At 57.1% G+C, this 18565-nt stretch overlaps 1 protein-coding gene across 1 annotated transcript; it reads left to right on the top strand.

Moving 5' to 3' along the window:
• The first annotated feature begins 302 nt into the window (after positions 1-302).
• On the top strand, positions 303-2079 carry ZG16B (zymogen granule protein 16B). Its single transcript, XM_021698002.2, has 3 exons — positions 303-357; positions 653-752; positions 1722-2079. The coding sequence occupies exons 1-3, from the start codon at positions 303-305 to the stop codon at positions 2077-2079; spliced, it is 513 nt and encodes a 170-aa protein (XP_021553677.2).
• Positions 2080-18565: the final 16486 nt, after the last annotated feature.

Genomic DNA, 18565 nt, shown 5'->3' with positions numbered 1-18565 from the left:
AGGATGCCTCTGGGATTCCCCCAGAAAGAGCTGACCGCAATTCCTTCCTGTTGCCCTGGTGGCCCTACTTCCTTCCTTCTGGATGGGGGCCCACGGGGATGGGGTGGGTATAAAGGGCCGGGCGGAGAGCACCCAGGCACAAGACGCTGCGCCGCCAGGACTGGGCGACGGACTCTCGTGGACAGGTACGGGCGGCGCTCCCCTCCCACGAAGGGGCCTGGCGAGGTCCGACGGGGGCCCCCTCAGAGTCAGTGGCCTGCCCTCTTCCCTCCAGGAGCCTTGGGACTCACCATCCAAAGGCCATGCTGCTGTGGCTGACTCTCGCCCTCCTGTGGAGCACCACCTGCTGGGCAAAGCGTAAGTCTGGCTGGGTCTGCCCCCCACCCCGGGGGGCCACGCTCACCCCGGCCCTCCTGGCCCGTCCCCCCAGGGTGCCACACTCACCCCTCCCAGCCCGTCCCCCGGGGGGCCACGCTCACCCCTGCCCCAGCCCGTTCCCCAGAGGGGCACGCTCACCCCTCGCCACAGACCGACTCCAGTCCTGGGACCGCGCCGGCTGCCTGGAGGGCCACGTCTAGTTCGGGGCAGGGATACACTCCACCTCAGCCTGTGGTGCTCTTCTCTTCCCCACCCGGTCCCCTCGTCCATCTAGAGATGTATGGGGAAGGAGGAGGCAAATATTTCAGCACCTCCAGCGACTGTGAAATCACCGGAATCCGGGTGGCTGTGGGTCTCCTGGGCCTGGTGAAGAGGTGAGTAGGAGCGGGGCCCAGAGCCCTGTCACCACAGCCTCGGGAACTGGGGGGTTTCGCACCTCGTCCCCTTGTACCTGCGCTGGTCTCCCAATGACCCTGGGAGTTCTGGAGCCACCAGCCACCACCTTCCTGTTTGTCCCTGTCCTTGCGCGTCCTCCCCGGCCCACCAGCCCCTTCCGTTCTGTCCGCAAGTCCTGCCTGGCTTCCTGGGCTGACCTAAAAAGAGGGGTAGGTGATGCTTCTCCCTCCTCTCTCCCTTCAACGCCAAACAGCCTCTCAGTCCCAGATGCCCGATGGGGAACCCAGGGGGTGGTCTGTCCAGGGGAGGGTCAGAGGAAAGGCAGTGAGGTCAAAAAGGACTGCAGGCAGAACACCAGTCAGCAGACATGTGTGGAGGCAGAGAGCCGGGCCGCAGCTCCAGGCCTGGGCGGACCCGTGCTCTGCACGCCCAGGGTCCTGGGGAGCACAGCAGGTGCCTCAGGGGACACAGTGTGGCCAGGGCCGGGGGGAGGAGGTGTGGGGGGGGAACAGGGAAGCCCCGATGAGCAGAGCTAGTGGAACTCCCCCAGGTAACTGTGGGGGTCACTTGCTTCTAAGGCCTGTGACCTGGTCTTGCCGGTAGCTGGGGTTCAAAGTCCAAGCTGGGCTGGGGACAGCTCCCCACTGTGCGCAGTGAGAGTGGCCGGCACCACCTGAGGGTCCCCTTACAAATGATCTCGCTGCCTGCCCCCCCCAAACCACTCCCACTTTTTAGATAAGGAAACTGAGGCCCGGAGTGGCTGGGTAATGAGCCCAAGCTCACAGAGCCCAAAAACATCAGAGCGGGGGTCTGAGAGCAGCACCTCTGTCCACGGGGTGGGGCCGCTGACCTATCATGACAGGATTGCTGTCCTTGCAGGGGGATCGAGCGCCCGGGGAGTGGTGGGTCAGCCTGGCTCTGGGCCTCCAACTCTTCCCGTGTCCCAGTATCCAGGTGAGATGTGGCGTGTCCTGGAGCACAGTGTTCGGCGCCCCAGGTGGGACTACCCAGGAATTCATCCTGCAGCCAAGAGAACACATCCAAATGATCTATGGCTCCTACAGGGTGTTTATCCGGTCCCTGATCATATCCACAGATCAAGGGCGCTATGCCACGTTTGGGAAGGAAAGTGGCAACACCTTCATCGTCTCCCCCAGTGAGGACGGGAAGGTGCTCACGGGAATCTGTGGCCAGCATAAGCTTTTAGGCCTTTCGGGCCTCTGCTTTGAGTGGGACTACCCTCCAGAGGATGAGGAGTGGACCACTGAACCAAACAGCACTAGAGACACGCAGTGCTCCAGCTGAGCCAAGGGGGCTGAGAATAGCTGAGTCTGGGCCTCAAATTGGAATCTGCCAATAAATAAAGCTTCTGCAAGAATGGTGTGTCCAGGTGTGGTTCTTGGGTCCAGGGTGTGACCAAAGCTTTCCCAGCTGGGGTGGGGAGGGGAGACAAGGCCTCTGCGGTGGAGGTGCAGGGTAAGGAAGGAGCAGGTCCCATGCCCCAGGCCTCGGGGATTCTGCCTGGGCAGATCCTGGGCCTCAAAGATCTTGCATCTTTGAGGAGTCTGGGCTCCCAGGTCACCCTCCACCCCGCCCCTCCCCCAAGCCCATCCAGCTGGCCTCTGACAGCCCAGGCTCAGCCCCGGTCTTCTCTGAGTATGTGACGGGCCTCAGGGAAGCCCAGCCATTCACTTCCTCGCTCGCTCAGCACACATCTGCCAGGGCCTGGATTCCCCTGGGCACTGGTTAAAAGAGGCCAGGTGTCCAACTGAAGGGTGCCCTGTAGCGGGTGGAAGCAGAAGCAGGTGGTGGCCTCTCCATTGACGGGGACACATGTAGGGCATCGTGTGTGGGCACGTGCATAGAGGCAGGGCGATGGGGCTGTGCTGCAGGGAAGCCTTTCTGAAGGAGGCAGCATATGGGCCTGAAGGCGGAGGGAGACCTGGTCCGGTAGAGACAAGGGAAGGAGGGCATTCTGGGCAGAGCGACTAGCATGGGCGAAGGCGAGGGCCAGAGGCAGCTGAAGACAGGACTCCGGGAGGTGTGATTTGTGATAGCAGCCTGGGGAATTAATGCAGACCCGAGACCTTGCCCGTTCTTTGTAGCCCCATCCTGAGCCTGGAATCTGAGTCCCAGGGACCTCCAGCGACAAGGCTTGCAAACATCAGGGGCAGTGGCCGCGGGAAGATGCATTCTGCACCCTGCCACCGAGCACGCACACAGCCAAACGCTGGCTACTGGTGCGGGGTGCTGGGTCTGGCTGCACCTGAACCACCCCACTGTGGGCACGGGCCTTCAGTGGCTCCTATCTGGAAAATGAGCAAACTGAGGCACACAGAGCCCAGCGGGTTGGCCTGGGTCACACACAGCAGCAAGCGGGAAGGCTGGGGTTTGCTTGGGCTGGGAACCCCAGACACATGCTGACATTTTTCTCTGTTTTGCTTCTTATCCTTTAAATGCTGGTTGGGACCCATTTTGTGGTTTTCACCTGGGGTCCATGGGCAACTTTCAGAGAATCCACGAACTTGGCTGGGGGGAAAAAAGTCACCTGTTTATTTTCATTGTTTTCTACTGGAAATTTTGTGTTTTCTTCACATGTGAGTGTGACCTCACCTAGCTCATCAGCAGTGCCCGTGACCTTGACGATGACAGTTGTCCCGAATATCTTGAAATTCACACTTGTCCCAACTTCAAAATTATGGGTGTTTTCAGACGTGCCACGTGATCTGTCGTAGTAAAGGGTATTTGGAGAACACATGTGAGGACACATTGTGATGAGCACATCTGGCTGTTTTCCTCCGGCGTCGTGGAGAAGCTGGGGGGCTGCTCTCCTGGGCCCAAGGGCGAGCTCCAGTGTATCACTTCTTGCCCCTGGACTGCTAACAGGAAAATCTGTTTTCAGACTCCTGACCACTTTCACAGGCTGGCAGCTTCAAGGGGGGACCCCACCTCCCAATACCCCCCACCCCGTATGGCCATGAGGATGGTCAGAAATGGGACAGTGTCAGCTTGAAGAGGGAGAGCAGTCATTGCCTTGTGGCCAGGATCAGACAGGAAGAGAGGAGGATGGGTGGGGAACCAAGGAAGAGGAGGAAGAGGTGGGTAAGGGGCCAGCTCAGGGCAGTCGTGCCCACTGATTGCAAAGCACAGTCCCTGGCTTGTGAGCTGGCTCCCAGGAAGTGCTGCATGGTCCCCCGGCAAGCACCGCGTGCCTCTTCCTAACGGAGCCCTGCCTGGGCGGCCCGCACCCTGGCGCTGTGGAGACTTGCATAGTGTACCACAGGGGGCCAGAACCAGGCGAGGGGGCTTGGGGGCACCCAGGGCCCACTCCCCTTGGTGACAGGGACCATGCGGGTTCAGTTGTGTGAACCCTTATTTAACAAGCACTCAGCGGCGCTCTGGCCGGGCCTTTCGTACCAGCCCGGGGTCACCTGATCTCTGGGCCGGGGGACCCAGGCCCCTGTCAGAACCCAGCAGGTGGCCTCCTTGAGTGGCCATCCGCACGTGGGTCATGGGTCATCGTTGGCTGTCTGGTCACTAGGGCGGGACCCTGAGGTCACAGCTCCTTCGGGCCAGTCCCCACGTGAAGCCGGTTCCGAGAGGCAGGAGAAACTGCGTGGGGCCGTCAGCGGGGCAGATGGGAGCTGCGTTCTGGAGTCTGAGGCTGGGTGCCCGGGGGGTGGCCTGGTGCCCTGGGGGTGCTCCAGCGCAGCTGCCCAGGGCAGGTGCCTGGTGGCCCCTGTGGTGACGTGCTTGCCTATCCACAGCACCAACACCGGCCTGTGGCCTATGGAGGCCCCGTATTGTGGGGTGTGGGGAGCCCCAAACCTCTGCTGGATGCCAGGAAGGAGGCGGGCTTCCCAAACCACCATCTCCCTCAACACCTGCCTGGCCTCCATGCCCCCCCCAGCTAGGAAGTCCTTCCTGCTGTCTACCCAGCTTTGTCCCTCAGAAGTGGTCAGCTCTTCCCCTTGTGGAACAGCACTCCAGTGGCTGGGGCGCCCCCACTCAGAAAGCACACGTCGGTCTCCTGGACAGGCGCTCCGTCCACCTGTCCTCAGACCCGAGCTCAGGACTGCTCCCTCCCCTCCGTACCACTGCCGGGACAGGCCTCATGGACAAGGCCTCATGCCTTACCGGCGGAGCAAGACTCGAAGCGGGGCGGGGGGGTGCAGCTTTCCCACTGGGCCCTCCACCTGCAAGGGGTGCCCGCTCACCACTACCCCTCCCCCAGCACACCTGGGTGAGGCTGAGGCAGCCACACGGAGCCCGGTGGACCAGAGATGGGCCTTGGCCCAAGATGGGCAAGTCAGGCCCTGCATGTGCCCCGTGTTGTCACGTGTCCCCAGGAGCCACGGGGCAGCCGTGTCCAGCTTCAGCCTTCACTCTCGAGTGGGAGAGGAAGACCGATGAACACAGAACAGCAGAAAAGAGACAGAGATGGCCCGATGGTCTTCCAGCCAAGCTCCAGGCTGCTCCTAACCCCAGCTCATTCCTGCTCTCAAGGAGGGCTGCCAGATAAACAAATTTCAGGATTTCAGATAAACAATTTTTTACTGAAGTAAATATCAAACATTGCATTTTTTTAAAGTATAACTACATCCTAAATGCTGGGGCTCCCCCAGCCCTCAACAGCCCTGGGCACGTGGGGAGGAAGAAAGCAGACAGGCCCTGCCTGAGATGGGCGCCTCAAGGGGGCAAGACGCCGAAGCACCTGCCTAGAGCAGAAGAACATGCGAGGAGGCCCCACTCCTTCTGCCTTTGGGTGGACTTGCCTAAGCTCTTTTTAGGTTCACTCTAAAAGCGGTCCCCTCCCCGCTGCACCATCCAGGGACTCATAAAACACCTGGCGTCCCAGCACTCACTCGGGCATCACATCCCTGCTTTATTCCCATCTGATAGCTGAAGAATCAGCCGCAGATGCATTTAGCACCTTGCCCGAGGTCACTCAGGGAGTTAGCGGCCAAGGCCAGATTCAATCCCAGGGACAAGTTCTGAGCATGACCCTTGTTGCCGCTGCTGCCCATTACCACCCACCTCCCGCCATAGAGATGCTAGAGGAGGGACACCTGCCACCCGGCTCTGGGCGCCCCCGGGCTCCTCATTACTCCCATCCAGCTTCTGCCCCTTCCCTGGCCCTGGTTCTCCCGAAGGTCTCCCAGCTTGCGGCCACGTGCACCATTAGCTTGATCCAATGCGCCCACCCAGGGGCACAACCCATTCGTCCCCGTGGGATGTGCCGGGCGCTCCCACCCTGGCACTTCTAGCTGAGGGGAAGGGGCAGCCAACCCGGGGAGGTGGCCGGGGTGATGAGCAGCTCCCCCCAAGGCCTGGGAGAGACTCCCCTTGGGCTGCTGGGATGCCAGGGGTGGGGGCAGAGGGCAGGGCCTCCAGAACCTCCAGCTAAGCCCTCAGGCGAGCAGCTCTCGGGGAAAGGGCACCAGGAGGAGGCAGACAAAGGGCTTGTGGTTTCACAGGCCGAGGCCCAAGCTGGAAACCCTTTTGTGGGTTTGGCTGCCCTTTCAGGTCCCTTCCTTCCGCCTCCCTGAGGCAGCTTCCTGGAAGGAAGGAGGGAGGGCCAGGAGCGGGTCTGGCCGAGGCCAGGGCCTATACCTGCGATCAGGCGGCCTGAGCTTTCTTTGTCACCATGGGCTGATCACCGAGCCGAGTGCTGGGCCACCATCTCGTCTGCTCCTACTGAGAATAAGCGATGTTTGCCCCATTTTACAGATGAGCCAACTAGGACCCCGGGGGGGGAACTAATAATAGGTGGGGCCCTCCACACAGTGGAGCAGGGATCCCCAGGCAAACATGGGCCCAGGCCCGAACAGAGCCCCAAACCTGTGCTCGTGGGTGAGGAGCCAAAAACCCACAGCCAGCTAGCACGTCCCTACCGGCCAGACGTCAGGGTCCTCAGCGAGGGGTTCGCATGCCGTTTCCAGGGCCTGTGTCAGTCAGGAGGCTGCAGGGACCCGTCCAAGAGAACCAGCTGATCACAGGGATTCCTCTGGTGACAGAGGGTGATTTGGTAAGAAGCTGTGTTTTATAGACGGGCAGCTCCTGCAGGCCGGGCAGGCCTGCCCTGCCCCTGGGGAGACTCTCCGTCATGGGGGACTCAGTTTTATGGAGAGGGCCACGGATTTTCCCAAGGCTAGGACCAACCCCCTTTGCTTAGAGCAGTGGTTCCCTCCTGGGGTCAGTGGTGCCCCCAGGGGACCTCTGCCCATGTAAGAAGACATTTTGGGTTGTCACAACTGGGTAGGTGTCCAGACCTTGAGGGGATAGAGGCAAGAGACATTGGTACATATCCAATGCACAGGACAGCCCCCGCATACACATGCGCAAAACCTAACTCTCTGGCCCCAAAGTGCAGTAGGCCAAGGTTGAGAACGACGGGCTATGTGCTGTGGTCTGTCCTGCACCCCGCTGAGGGGCGCACCTCTCCCTTTCACCCCACATGAGTCTGACGGGGGTCCAGAGTGGGGTCCATCTCCCTGGAGCTCCAAACCTCAGAGCCAGAGGTCTGAGCCCCCACCCTGGCGTGCCTTTGGGCACAGAGTATCGTCTCTGGGCTCCCGCTCCCTGACCCCGGACCCCATCGTTCTGGGGCTTTCCAGCAAAGGAGGTGTTCTGTGATGTTTTCCATATCAATTCACTGCTGTACGAGGCTGGCGGATATTTTTATCGTGGTAAGATACACAGAGGGTTTGCCCTTTAAGCCATTTTAAAGTATAGACCACCGCGACATTTAGCGCCTGAGCAGTGCCGTGCGGTATCAGTGCCACCATCTAGCCCCAGACGTTCCTCATCACTGAGACGGAAGCCCCGGACCCCAAACCCACTAGGCGTTCACTCCCGATACTTCCTCACTGGTCTGACTGACCTTAGACACGCTGCACAGAGAAGTCTGCTTCCTGCTATCGTGTCCGTTCACGGTTTTGTCTAGTTAGGTCATGGGCCTGCAACAGTGTTGAGGGTCAGCTGCACTCTTTTTGAGTTTTCCTGTTTTGGTTTCCCACTCCGTTTTCTGGAGGTACACTGTCCACACTGTAAAAGGCATCTATGTTCATAGTGAAGTTTGATAAAAATTTGACAAACATCCACTGGTGTAACTACCACTACACTCACAATGAAGGAAGTTTCTGTCACCCCTGCAGGGCCCCTGGAGTCCATCTCCTCCCAAACCCAGTTCCAGAGAATCACTGATCTGTTTTTTGGTCACTATAAATTGGTGTTGTCTTTTCTAAAATTTCAAATAAACGAAATCAGATGGTATGTGCTCCTCTGTGTCTGGTTTCCTTCGCCCAGCGTTAGGGTTCGGAGGTTCGTCTGTGTGATCTGTACTTCACCAGTTCCTTCCCCTTCTACCGCTGAGCAGTGGTTATCTATCCGTGTACCGGCCAATGAACACTGGGGCTGTTTGTCTGAGCTATTAGGAATAAAGATTCTGTGAACGTGCGTGCATGAATTTTTGTGACATATCTGTCTCCATTTGTCCTGGGCAAACGTCTCACCGTGGGATCGATGACTCACACCGTCAGTGTAGGTTTAAGTTTAGAAGAAATGGCGAGACAGCTTTCCAAGGTTCTGAATTCCCGACAGCTGTGCCCGAGCCCTCCAGGTGCTCCACACCCGTGCCAACACTTGGCACTGTCAGCCTCCGACAGGCCATCCGGTCACTGCCACTCCTGGGCGTCTTTCTGCATCTGTTACCTGCTCCCTTGTCTTCCTCTGGGCTGTCTCACACCAAACCTTTGCCCAGTTGTTTGGTATTTTATACTGACCTTCCTTTTCCTTCTGGCTGTTATCTTGGTGTGTGAGGTGAAGAGAGGATCTAGTGACTCGCTGACAACTCAGTAAAGGAGAGCTCCAGCCCATTCCCAGCTCCATTTGCTCTGGCCTGGGCTCACGCTTCGGGGCAGAAGTGCACGCCGGTGTGCCTGTTCTGGGGAAGAGGATTTTCTCTGAGGCCTTAACTTTCTCATTTGAAGTTTGGAATGTCCCTGCTACCGTGATGCAAAAGTCCTTCGATGAAGAGACTAAAGACATTTCAGATGCTCCCAAAATGGCAAAAAACTGGCAGCCGGGGGAGAGGGAATAGAAATCGTAATCAACTCTTCCATGAAATGTAATTGTATAATATTTTTTCCTGTTACCAAAGTCATCCACGTACACTGCAGGAATTAGGGAATAGAGAGCTATACTGAAAAGAAGTCCCGTTACCCAGAGGTATCCACTGTCAGCATTTCGATGTATCTACTTCCGGTGTTCGTTTTATTTATTTACTTTTAAGTTTTTTAAAATTTATTCATTAGAGAGAGACAGAGTGAGCACAAGCAGGGGGGCTACAGTGGAAGAGGGAGAAGCAGTCTCCCCACTGAGCAGGGAGCCCGGTGCAGGACTCGGTCCTGGGACCTGGAGATCATGACCTGAGCCAAAGGCAGACGCTTAGCTGACTGAGCCACCCAGGCGCCCCAACTTCCAGGGTTTTATTTATTTATTTATTTTTTTAAAGATTTTATTTATTTATTTGAGAGAGCGAGAATGAGAGAGAGTACATGAGAGGGGGGAGGGTCAGAGAGAGAAGCAGGCTCCTCGCCGAGCAGGGAGCCCGATGCGGGACTCGATCCCGGGACTCCAGGATCATGACCTGAGCCGAAGGCAGTCGCTTAACCAACTGAGCCACCCAGGCGCCCCTCTTCCAGGGTTTTAAAATGCATTTAGGCAGGGGTGCCTGGCTGGCTCAGTCGGAGGAGCGTGTGATGCTTAATCTCAGGGTTATGGGTTCAAGCCCCACATTGGATGTAAAGATTACTAAAAAATAGGGGCACCTGGGTGGCTCAGTCGTTAAGCGTCTGCCTTCGGCTCAGGTCATGATCCCAGGGTCCTGGGATCGAGCCCCACATCGGGCTCCCTGCTTGGCGGGAAGCCTGCTTCTCCCTCTCCCACTCCCCCTGCTTGTGTTCCCTCTCTCGTTGTGTCTCTCTCTGTCAAATAAAGAAATAAAATCTTTAAAAAAAAAGATTACTGAAAAATGAACTAAAAAAAAAATAAAATGGATTTAGGCATGTAAAAGGGTTAAGTTTGATAAATAGGACACCTGGCTACAGAAGCTGGCGTTAGGAAAGAGAGAACCTGTCTGAGGACGAGAGGGTTCCAGAAAGAAAAGTTGCCAGGGGCAACTTGAAACAGGACAGGAGAGCCGAGAGAAACAGCCCCAGGTGTTTGCAGGGGGTCGTGTGTGAGCTGAGGCTCCGGCGCCGGGCAGGGTCAGGGTGCACCAGTCTCCATGGTGATGAGCAATTCTGTGCTGAAGGCCACCGGCCTCCAAGTGCAGCTCGTGCTGTGTGCACGCTTGTCAGTACGGATCTTTCTCCCGGAACAAGGGGGTGGACGGATGCATGGAGGAATGCTAACATCCGTCACGCACCTGCTTGGGGCCAGGCCTGATGCTCAGTGGCTTCACAAGCCTTCCCTCATTCAACCCCGGCACACACCTGCGGGGTGGGCACTACGTTCCCGTTTTTCTGGGGGACCCCGCGCCCCACGTGCCCAGGGCTTCAGCACTCCACGGCACGGGGTTCTCGCAGGCTGGTTTCCACTACCTGTGAATTTCTTCTCATTGACTCACGACAAGTTCAGAGATGAGGTCCATGCCAGACCTGAACCCAGGGGCCAGCTGAAGGGACTGTTTAACCTGCACCCGGTTCCTGCTCCTCAGAGTTGGCCTTTGTGCTGAAGTCAGCCTTCAGGAACATTCGAGTAAATATAACTACTTCCTTAACCATGTACCGGCTCAACCCCAGCAGACGCTATGTGTTGGCCACCAACTGTTTCTTCTTACACAACACTGAGCTGTGCGGCTCCTGGCCCTACCTTGTCTCTGGGAGGTGTCACTAGCCCCAGGGCCTGCCAGAGTCCACGGACTAATCAGTCACGGGTGGGGAGTGGCCCTGAGAGACATTCAGCTGTGCAGGGGTATGCACGGCAACTAGGGGCTAAGGAGGTAATGAATATCCTCCATGCTAGCCTCCCACCCACCTCCTCAGGGCAGGGGGCCCCCCCACCCCCGCACCAGGCACCAGGTCCCACACCCCTCCCCCACACCAGGCACCAGGACCCACACCCCTCCCCCCACACCAGGCACCAGGACCCACACCCCTCCCCCACACCAGGCACAAGAGAACCTCCTTTGTCTGCTGCAGTCAGTGGAGGTCGGGTGGAGCGTTTTAATCAGAAAGGTCAGTCTTCTAAATCCTCCCCACATACCACCTCTGGGGGGGCCCAAGGGACAGAAGACAAAGAGGCTTGTGTCTGTGCTGCAGTCGTGGCGGGCTGGGAAAATCTCCCCGTGAATTTGGCTGCTGGTTCGGGCTCCTTCCCTCTCACTGGCCTTGGCAGAGGTGGGAGGCTGGGAGGGGAGGGGGCTCGGGAGTCGCCCCTGGGGGCAGGAGCTGAGTAGTCTCACTGCCTACTGCCCTGAATGTTTGGGCTCCCCGAGCACACACAGACCTGTCCACTGCACACACATGTGCACGCGCGCGCGCACACACACACACACACACATGCACGCACACAGTGGACACGCGCAGACGGACATGGGGCAGGAGGCCCCGGGGACAGGGCTGCATGGCACCACGGCCCAGGGCAGCGAGTTGCGGCTCCTGGGTGGTTGGGCTCACGCTGGGAAACGGCCATCATCAAATGTGAAGCACAGAGGCTGAGGAAGTGAGGGACTTTGTTTACCTGTAATTCTTCCTGTCCTCTCCTCACTGCTTTCTGGAAGGGTCCTCGTGAAGAGTGACGAGCTGGAGAGTTTAGCAAAAGAGCACAGGGAAGTGATGAGCGAGAGAAAGTTGTGGGACTCTGTAGGGCCCAGGAGGCAGAGGAGAGGGGGCGGGGGAGGGACAGCAGAGGAGAGGCTCTGAGGGCCACTCCACAGGGCCAGGGAACATTCCCGAGCACCCGGGATGTGTGGCTGAGGCAGCAAGCCTTCTGAGCAGCAGGTGGTTCTCAGCTCCCAGGAGGCTGCTGGGGCTGGTCTGGCCCCCGGAGGGCCGATGCCTCAGGACCATCCCGTCTGCCCTGTCGTCTCCCTCCACCAGGGCTCACTACTCCTGTAAGCCCCGAGCTCCTGACATTGAACTCCTCCCTGGAATGTTCCAGACAGCCACCTCCAGGGAGGGGAGGGGCATGGGGGACACCGTGGCTGCCCAACCCCCCACCCCGAAGTGGGCCAACTGGACTGAAAGCAGGTCCCCCAGGCCTCACAGAGGCTGAGGGAGGTTATTGTGACAGAGGGTGCGCGAATGCCCAAATGCTGAGCCAGCTCCCACAGGTATGGTCGTGTCCCTGCTTCGGACACAGGGCCAGAGGGCACTGGCCCTCAAGCTGGTTAATGGTTGCCAGGGCCCCTGGGGGCTGCCCCTGTTTTGCTGGCAGGGAGGGTGGGAGGTGGCGGGCGTGCCACAGGCCAGAGCTGGGAGATCCAGCTGGTGCTGGATCTGCTAAGTGGCCAGCTGGTGGCCATGGTGACTGGGGCAGGGGGACAGAGATTGAAAATCAGGGGGCTCCAAGGGGCCGGGGGCCCTTGGTTCAGCTGAGTCACTGTTGGGCGGACTACATAATTTATCCAGCTCCTGGGACACTTACGAGAGCACGGATCATGTTAAGAAACAAAATCCCATGGAGTAAATGTGAAGACTGGATTGGCTTTATCAGCGATGCATGGGTCTGGCCATGGGGAGCTCTGCGTTGTACAAAATGGAGATTGTTCACAAGAAGGGGGGCGGGCAAGGAGTGAACAGCAGAAGGAAAGAGAGGATGGCTCCAGGCAAGGCTGCTTTCCCTCCAGGGCAGGACAAGGGTCTAAGGTGGCTTACCATACCTTCTTTGCGGGATGGCCAGGCTTGCGGGGACAGATGACCTCAATGGTTCCAGCCAGAAAGCCCCCCACCCACCGCTTAAGACTATGTTTCTGGGGGAGGCAAACAGGTCAGGGGTTAAACTCCAGGTGGGAGACTTGGCCTAAGTGACACCATTTGGGGCCTGTGATTTCTTTTTAACGATAATCCCAGCAGGACAGGCGTCACCCTAGACTGTCCCAAGCTGCCAGGACACGCTGTGACCGCTCCTGAGCAGGTGCGGGAGAAATGCTTCTCAGACTCCCTGGGGTAAAGGACGACTTGTTCGCGGTCTACTGTGGTCATTCGCGGTCCTGACCTGCTCGGGCCGCTGTCAGCAATCCCACAACTGGGGGGCAGGACACTCAGTTGTGTTCCCTCCGTTCTGGCTGACGGGAGTCAGAGATGAAGGCATCAGGGAGGGCTGCTCTCTCCCTGGCCCTCAGGCAGCCTCTGGTTCCCTGTGCTCACATGGTCCAATCCATCCATAAGCTGGGAAAGTGCGTGTTTCCCTGAGCTCTGTGAGCCGCGCTAGCGGACTGGAAGGGCTGGAGGGGAGGGACGGAGGAGGGACCCTCCACTCTGTGGCTGTGATCAAAAGCACAGGACTGGGGACTGGCGTCTGGGGTGGGAGTGGGCTGAGCCCCTCACCTGTGGGGCTGACGCTGTCCCTGGATGGACGGTGTCACAACTGAGCTGAATTCTGGGCACCCTGTGGTATCTGAGGAGTCCCGCCCCCCACCATGCTGGAATCGGCTCTGGGAACCTTAAAAAGACCATAAGCATATACTTTTGTAAAATACAATAATACAACTGTAAAACACAATAAAAATGAATAACTAAAAAATAGGAGGAGGAAGAAGACATAAAACACATATCTACATTTTCTACAAAAATAAAAAGAGATTCTACAATATGTAATTGCTCTGTCAAAAGATTTACAGCCAGAATAAAGAAGTCCTACCATTCAATAATCAGACCAAAAATTTTTAAGTGCGAAAGGTCTGAATAGGCAAATCACAAGAGAAGAAATACGAGGGGCACATGAGTCTAGGAGCAGGCGCCGCACACCATGAGTCATCAGACAAGCGCAAAGTGGGACCACCTGAGATACCACAGCAGCCCACCCCCCTCCCCGGCCGCCCCGGCCCCCCGGCTAGGAGGGCTCTCATCAGGAGGTGAGGATTGGAGACGCTGGGACCCTTACCTTTCATGATGCTGGCAGGTAGATCAGACGATAACAATCACTTGGGAAAGGAGTTGGTGGTTTCTTTAAAAGTTAAATATGCAGGGGCACCCGGGTCAGTTGGTTAAGCATCTGCCTTCGGCTCAGATCATGATCCTGGGGTCCTGGGATCGAGCCCACATCATGCTCCCTGCTTCTCCCTCTGCCTCTCCCTGTCTCGTGCTCTCTCTCAAATAAATAAATAAAATCTTAAAAAAAAAAAAGTGAAACATACACAGTTTATTCCACTCCTGGGTGTTGGTTGGCTCAACAGAAATGAAAATATGTCCACATAAAAACTTCCAAGTGTTCACAGCAGCTTGATGGGTAATAGCCAAAACCCAGAAACAACCCGAATGCCCATCAACACGAGAATGGGTGAAGGCTCTCAGCGCTGCGGTCTCCTGGGAACACACAGGAACACCACCAGCAATGAAGACACGCCACAGCCTGGGCGGCCCCCAAGACATCCCACTGAGGCTGAAGAAGCCAGGTACAAGACAGCACATGCTGGATAATTCCATTTACCTAAAACGCTAGGAAGCACAGAAGGGAGATCAGTGGTCACTTGGGGACCGGGAGGTGGGACAGGGGAGCTGACCAGGAAGGGGCACAGGAGGATTTTGGGGTGACTGAAACGCCCTGCAATGTAGTATGTTAAATAGTAATAAATGTCCTGGAAAAAAGAGAGCAAAGAAAGAAGCAAAAGGGGAGGGAGGGAACACTGCTCTTGTAAACAGGATGGTGACTTAGCATCTGAGTGCAGTTCCCTAGGAAGTGGGGGCAGGAGCCTGCAGTCATGTGGCAGAAGAGGAGGCTGCAGGTGCAAAGGCCCTGAGGCAGGAGCGTGCCTGTGGTGTTCCGGGGCACAGCTGGGAGCCCTGGGGCTGCAGCTCCCCAGCAAGGAGGGGGAGGGGGCGGGGAGGCCAGAAGGACGACGTCATTCCCTCTGAGTAAAGTAAGCCAGCAGAGGGTTCTGAATGGGAGTGGGACACGTTACTTAGGTTTGGAGAAAGCCAGTCTTGCGGCTGCTGAAGCAAGAGGAGAAGCAGGGAGCCCAGCGAGGAGGCCACTGCTGAAATGCAGGATCGTGTGGAGGGTGGCTGGGCCCGGCATAGGAACAAGTGGACACATCTGGACATATTTCCAAGACGCAGTAAAACCAACAGGTCTGCTGATGGCTTGAATGTAGACCATGAGGGAAAGCGAGGAGGCAAGGAGGCCTCCACATGTTTGTGTTGTTTTTAAATCATTTTGATGGAGGTGTAATTACACACAGGAAAATTCAGCGACCGCGAGCTTCCCCAGCACAGCCTGCAGCAGCCACCCATCTGCTCTCTGTCCCTGTGGCTCTGGAGCCTGACTGGTCCCCTCAGCGTGCTGCACTGGGCGTCCGCGGGCCTTGCGTGCCGTCTGCTCCTCTCGCTTGCTGAGCAGAATTCTCCCGAACAGGCGCCCACAGTGTTTTTTTCCAACTGCCAGCCGGAGGGCACATGGGTTTCCAGTGCATTTGCTGATTCAGAATAAAGCTGCTCTAAATGTCTGCGTGCAGGGTCTCTGTAGGTTTTCTTCCCTCTTGGGTAAATTTTAGGAGTCGGTCAGCTGCACGGGAAATGGTCGCCCGGTTTGCGCAGAGGCCACCCCACACCGTGTTCCCACCGGTGCCCGGGGCCCCCGCCAGCACGTGGGGGTGTCCGTCCTCTGGGGTTTTCACACTGAGCTGTTGGAAGGATGGGCTCCTGCCTTTTGCTGGGATGGGAAATTCTGACAGAGGGGATAATAGGATTCACTTGGGGTCTCGGTAAGGTTGAGGGGCCCAGGGGCCATTTGGGGAGAGCTCGGGGAGTCACCTGTATGGATGGTTGCGGAGCTTCGAAACCAGGGGTACAAGCCAGGTGTGAACGCCCGCAGGTGAAGAAGGGCGGAAGCACGGCGGCAGCCATCGTGCAGACGCTGGGGGACCAGGAGGAGCCTGCAAAGCGGACTTTGCTCTGTGAAAGGGACGACCCTCTCCGTAAGGTTGGAGAGCGCTGAGCCTCTGAAAACTCATTTGTCCTGGCTTGCCTACGCATGACTGACAGGAAATCAGACACACAGCCCGAGGGGACGTGTCCATGAGCAACCTTGTGACCTTCTGAGCACAACCACCTGGGTGCAGGGGGCAAGGTGCGGCTCGGAGCTGGGAGAGGCCATTCTCTCCTCCTCCGTGTGGAACCCCAGACTCCCAGGGCCATCTGGGGAACTTGGGGAGGGTGCACTTGGCATGGACGCTGGTGAGCTCGCCAGGGCACCGTCAGCCGGGGCAACGGTGAGACTCCTTCAGGTGCCTTGGTGGGTGGCAGGACTGATGAGGAGACTTGAAGCAGGAAAGAGAGACAAGGAAAAGACTTATTCTTGGATAAATTCTTACATCCTGGGGACCCCTGAAACTAAGTGGGGGGACCGTCTGCAGGTCCAGAATTCTTGTGGGCAGGGATGAGCTCAAAGCCTTCGAACTTTAGATAATTCAAATGTGCAGGGTGCCTAGCCAGCTCAGTTGGTGGACTGTGCAACTCTTGATCTCAGGGTTGTAAGTTCGAGCCCCATATTGAACGGAGAGATTACTTAAAAATAAAATCTTGGGGAGCCTAGGTGGCTCAGTCAGTTAAGCATCTGCCTTCAGCTCAGGACATGAATCCGGAGTCCTGGGATCCAATCCCACATCAGGCTCCTTGCCCGGGGGGGTCTGCTTCTCCCTCTCCCCCTGCCCCTCCCCTCCACTCATGCTCTCTCTCTCTCAAATAAAATCTTAAAAAATAATTAAAAATAAAAATAAAATCTTTGAAAAAAACTCCAAACATGTGTGATTGATGAAATGTGACATGACCATTTTCACAATAACAAAAAGACTTTTCTGTTAAAAAAAAAAAAAAAGGGTTTTCTATAAATCTAAAACTATTCTAAAACAGAGGTTTGAAGCAGGTATATCACTTAGGAATGCAATTAGCTGCAAGTAAAAGAAGATCGACCAACAGCGGCTTAGAAGCACAGACACATGGAGGGAGGCAGCTGTTGGAGACTGGATAATGGGCCCGCCACATCCTCACACTCACAGCTCCTGAAGCTTTGCTGTCACTCCGCCCAGCAGCTTGTCACTTCATGGTGATAAGATGGCTGCTGATGTTTAAGCATCACATCGACATCCAAAACTAGAAGGTAGAGAATGGGAAAGGATGCCAGCTGAATAGGTCCCTTTTATCAGGAAAAAGCTGTCTTCCCAAGAAACCACCCACCAGACATCTGCTTCCCTCTCCTGGGCCAACACTCAGTCCCACAGGCTCTTGCAACTCTGCGGGAGATTGTGGAAGTGAGCGTTTCACTTTTCCAGTCTCGATGGTGGAGGAAGCAAGGGAGAGGCGTGGGCTTACCAGGCACAGGAGGTTGCCACCACAGAAGAGCCGGGCTCAGTGTGTGTGTGTGCTCACTTGCTCTGGACGCGGGGGCAGCGCTGTGGAGTCCCAGGTGTGGGGGTGGACATCTCCTCAAGGGTTAAAGATCTGAGGAGAGAGCATGTGGAGGGACAGACCAAGTAGCCTGCAGCTAAGGCAGCTCGTGCTGGAATGACACTTGTCACCTTGGGGAGCTCTGGGAAGGGCTGTTCCCTGTGGGAGGCTGCAGCAGGTGGAGACTCCTGCCCACTGGGCCCCTGGGACTTCTCCTGAGGAGACCACCTGCAGGCCCAGGGGCTCTGTGGTCCCCGGTGGCAGGTGGTGTCCGTGGAACCAAAGCAGTGAGTCGCCCACCCGGAGTGGTCCAGATTTGGGGTGTGTTCCTGGGCCCGGCTCAAACCTGGGAGCAAAGGGGCTTCTCTGCTGGTGTGGGGCTGACTCCCTTGCCACCTCCTGGACCCCCCCAGCCCTGAGGAAGGAGTCATTGCATATTCTGTTGCAGTGGGGGACCCAGGTGCTGGTTCCCCACTCTGGGGCCCAGCCTGCCCTCAGCCTCCTCCAGGAGGGTGCGCTCAGGAGCTCCCCAGAGGCCCACCGCCCAACTCAGAGAGAACCCACCCCCACCCGAGTGTCCCAGGGACATCACCATCACCACCCTGGCAGATCTCCATATTGGAGGACAGAGGGAGGAGGCAGCGCAGCAAGCCAGGGAGGGGGGGCTGAAGGTGGGAGAGGGGGCAGGGGGAGTGGCAGGTAAGGAGGGGCCTGGGTCACGAAGGGGAGGGCCAGGATTTGGATGTGGCGCTCACCTGAGTCACCGTTCACTCCCCAGGCTGGTTCCCAGATGAGCAGGAGGCCAGTGTGGTGTTTGTTTTTTTATAAAACCAACCCCAAGGCATCTACTGTGATCTGGTAACAACAGGATGGTCATCAAAACAACAGGAGCAAATGTTTCTGAAGCTACTCCCCATAAAGGGTGCCAAACAGCAAGCCAGCCAAAACCCTGTGCCGCCTTCTCAAAAACTCGCTTCACGGACAATTTCTAGCTGGAGACACTTTGTAAATAGTCCTTCAGTGTGACTGGACCTAGCTGTTTTCTTGACTTTCTTTTAGAAGCAATCTCTTTGTATGAACCACCATCAGGTTCACAGACTCCTGAAACCAACCACAGAGCCCTCAGTCCGCACATTGCACCGGCTGCAGGGAACCCCAGGTGGGTGAGGAGGGGGTCCCAG

This window comes from Neomonachus schauinslandi, chromosome 5 (genome assembly GCF_002201575.2).
Source record: "Neomonachus schauinslandi chromosome 5, ASM220157v2, whole genome shotgun sequence".
Taxonomy (NCBI): domain Eukaryota; kingdom Metazoa; phylum Chordata; class Mammalia; order Carnivora; family Phocidae; genus Neomonachus; species Neomonachus schauinslandi.
This window is presented reverse-complemented; position numbering and strand designations above follow the sequence as displayed.

Bases quoted from the DNA above. Each gene is read 5' to 3' on its own strand.
- ZG16B (XM_021698002.2), top strand. From the start codon at position 303: ATGCTGCTGTGGCTGACTCTCGCCCTCCTGTGGAGCACCACCTGCTGG. The intron at 358-652 runs GTAAGTCTGGCT...TCGTCCATCTAG, and splicing joins CACCACCTGCTGGGCAAAGC to AGATGTATGGGGAAGGAGGA. The intron at 753-1,721 runs GTGAGTAGGAGC...CCCGTGTCCCAG, and splicing joins CTCCTGGGCCTGGTGAAGAG to TATCCAGGTGAGATGTGGCG.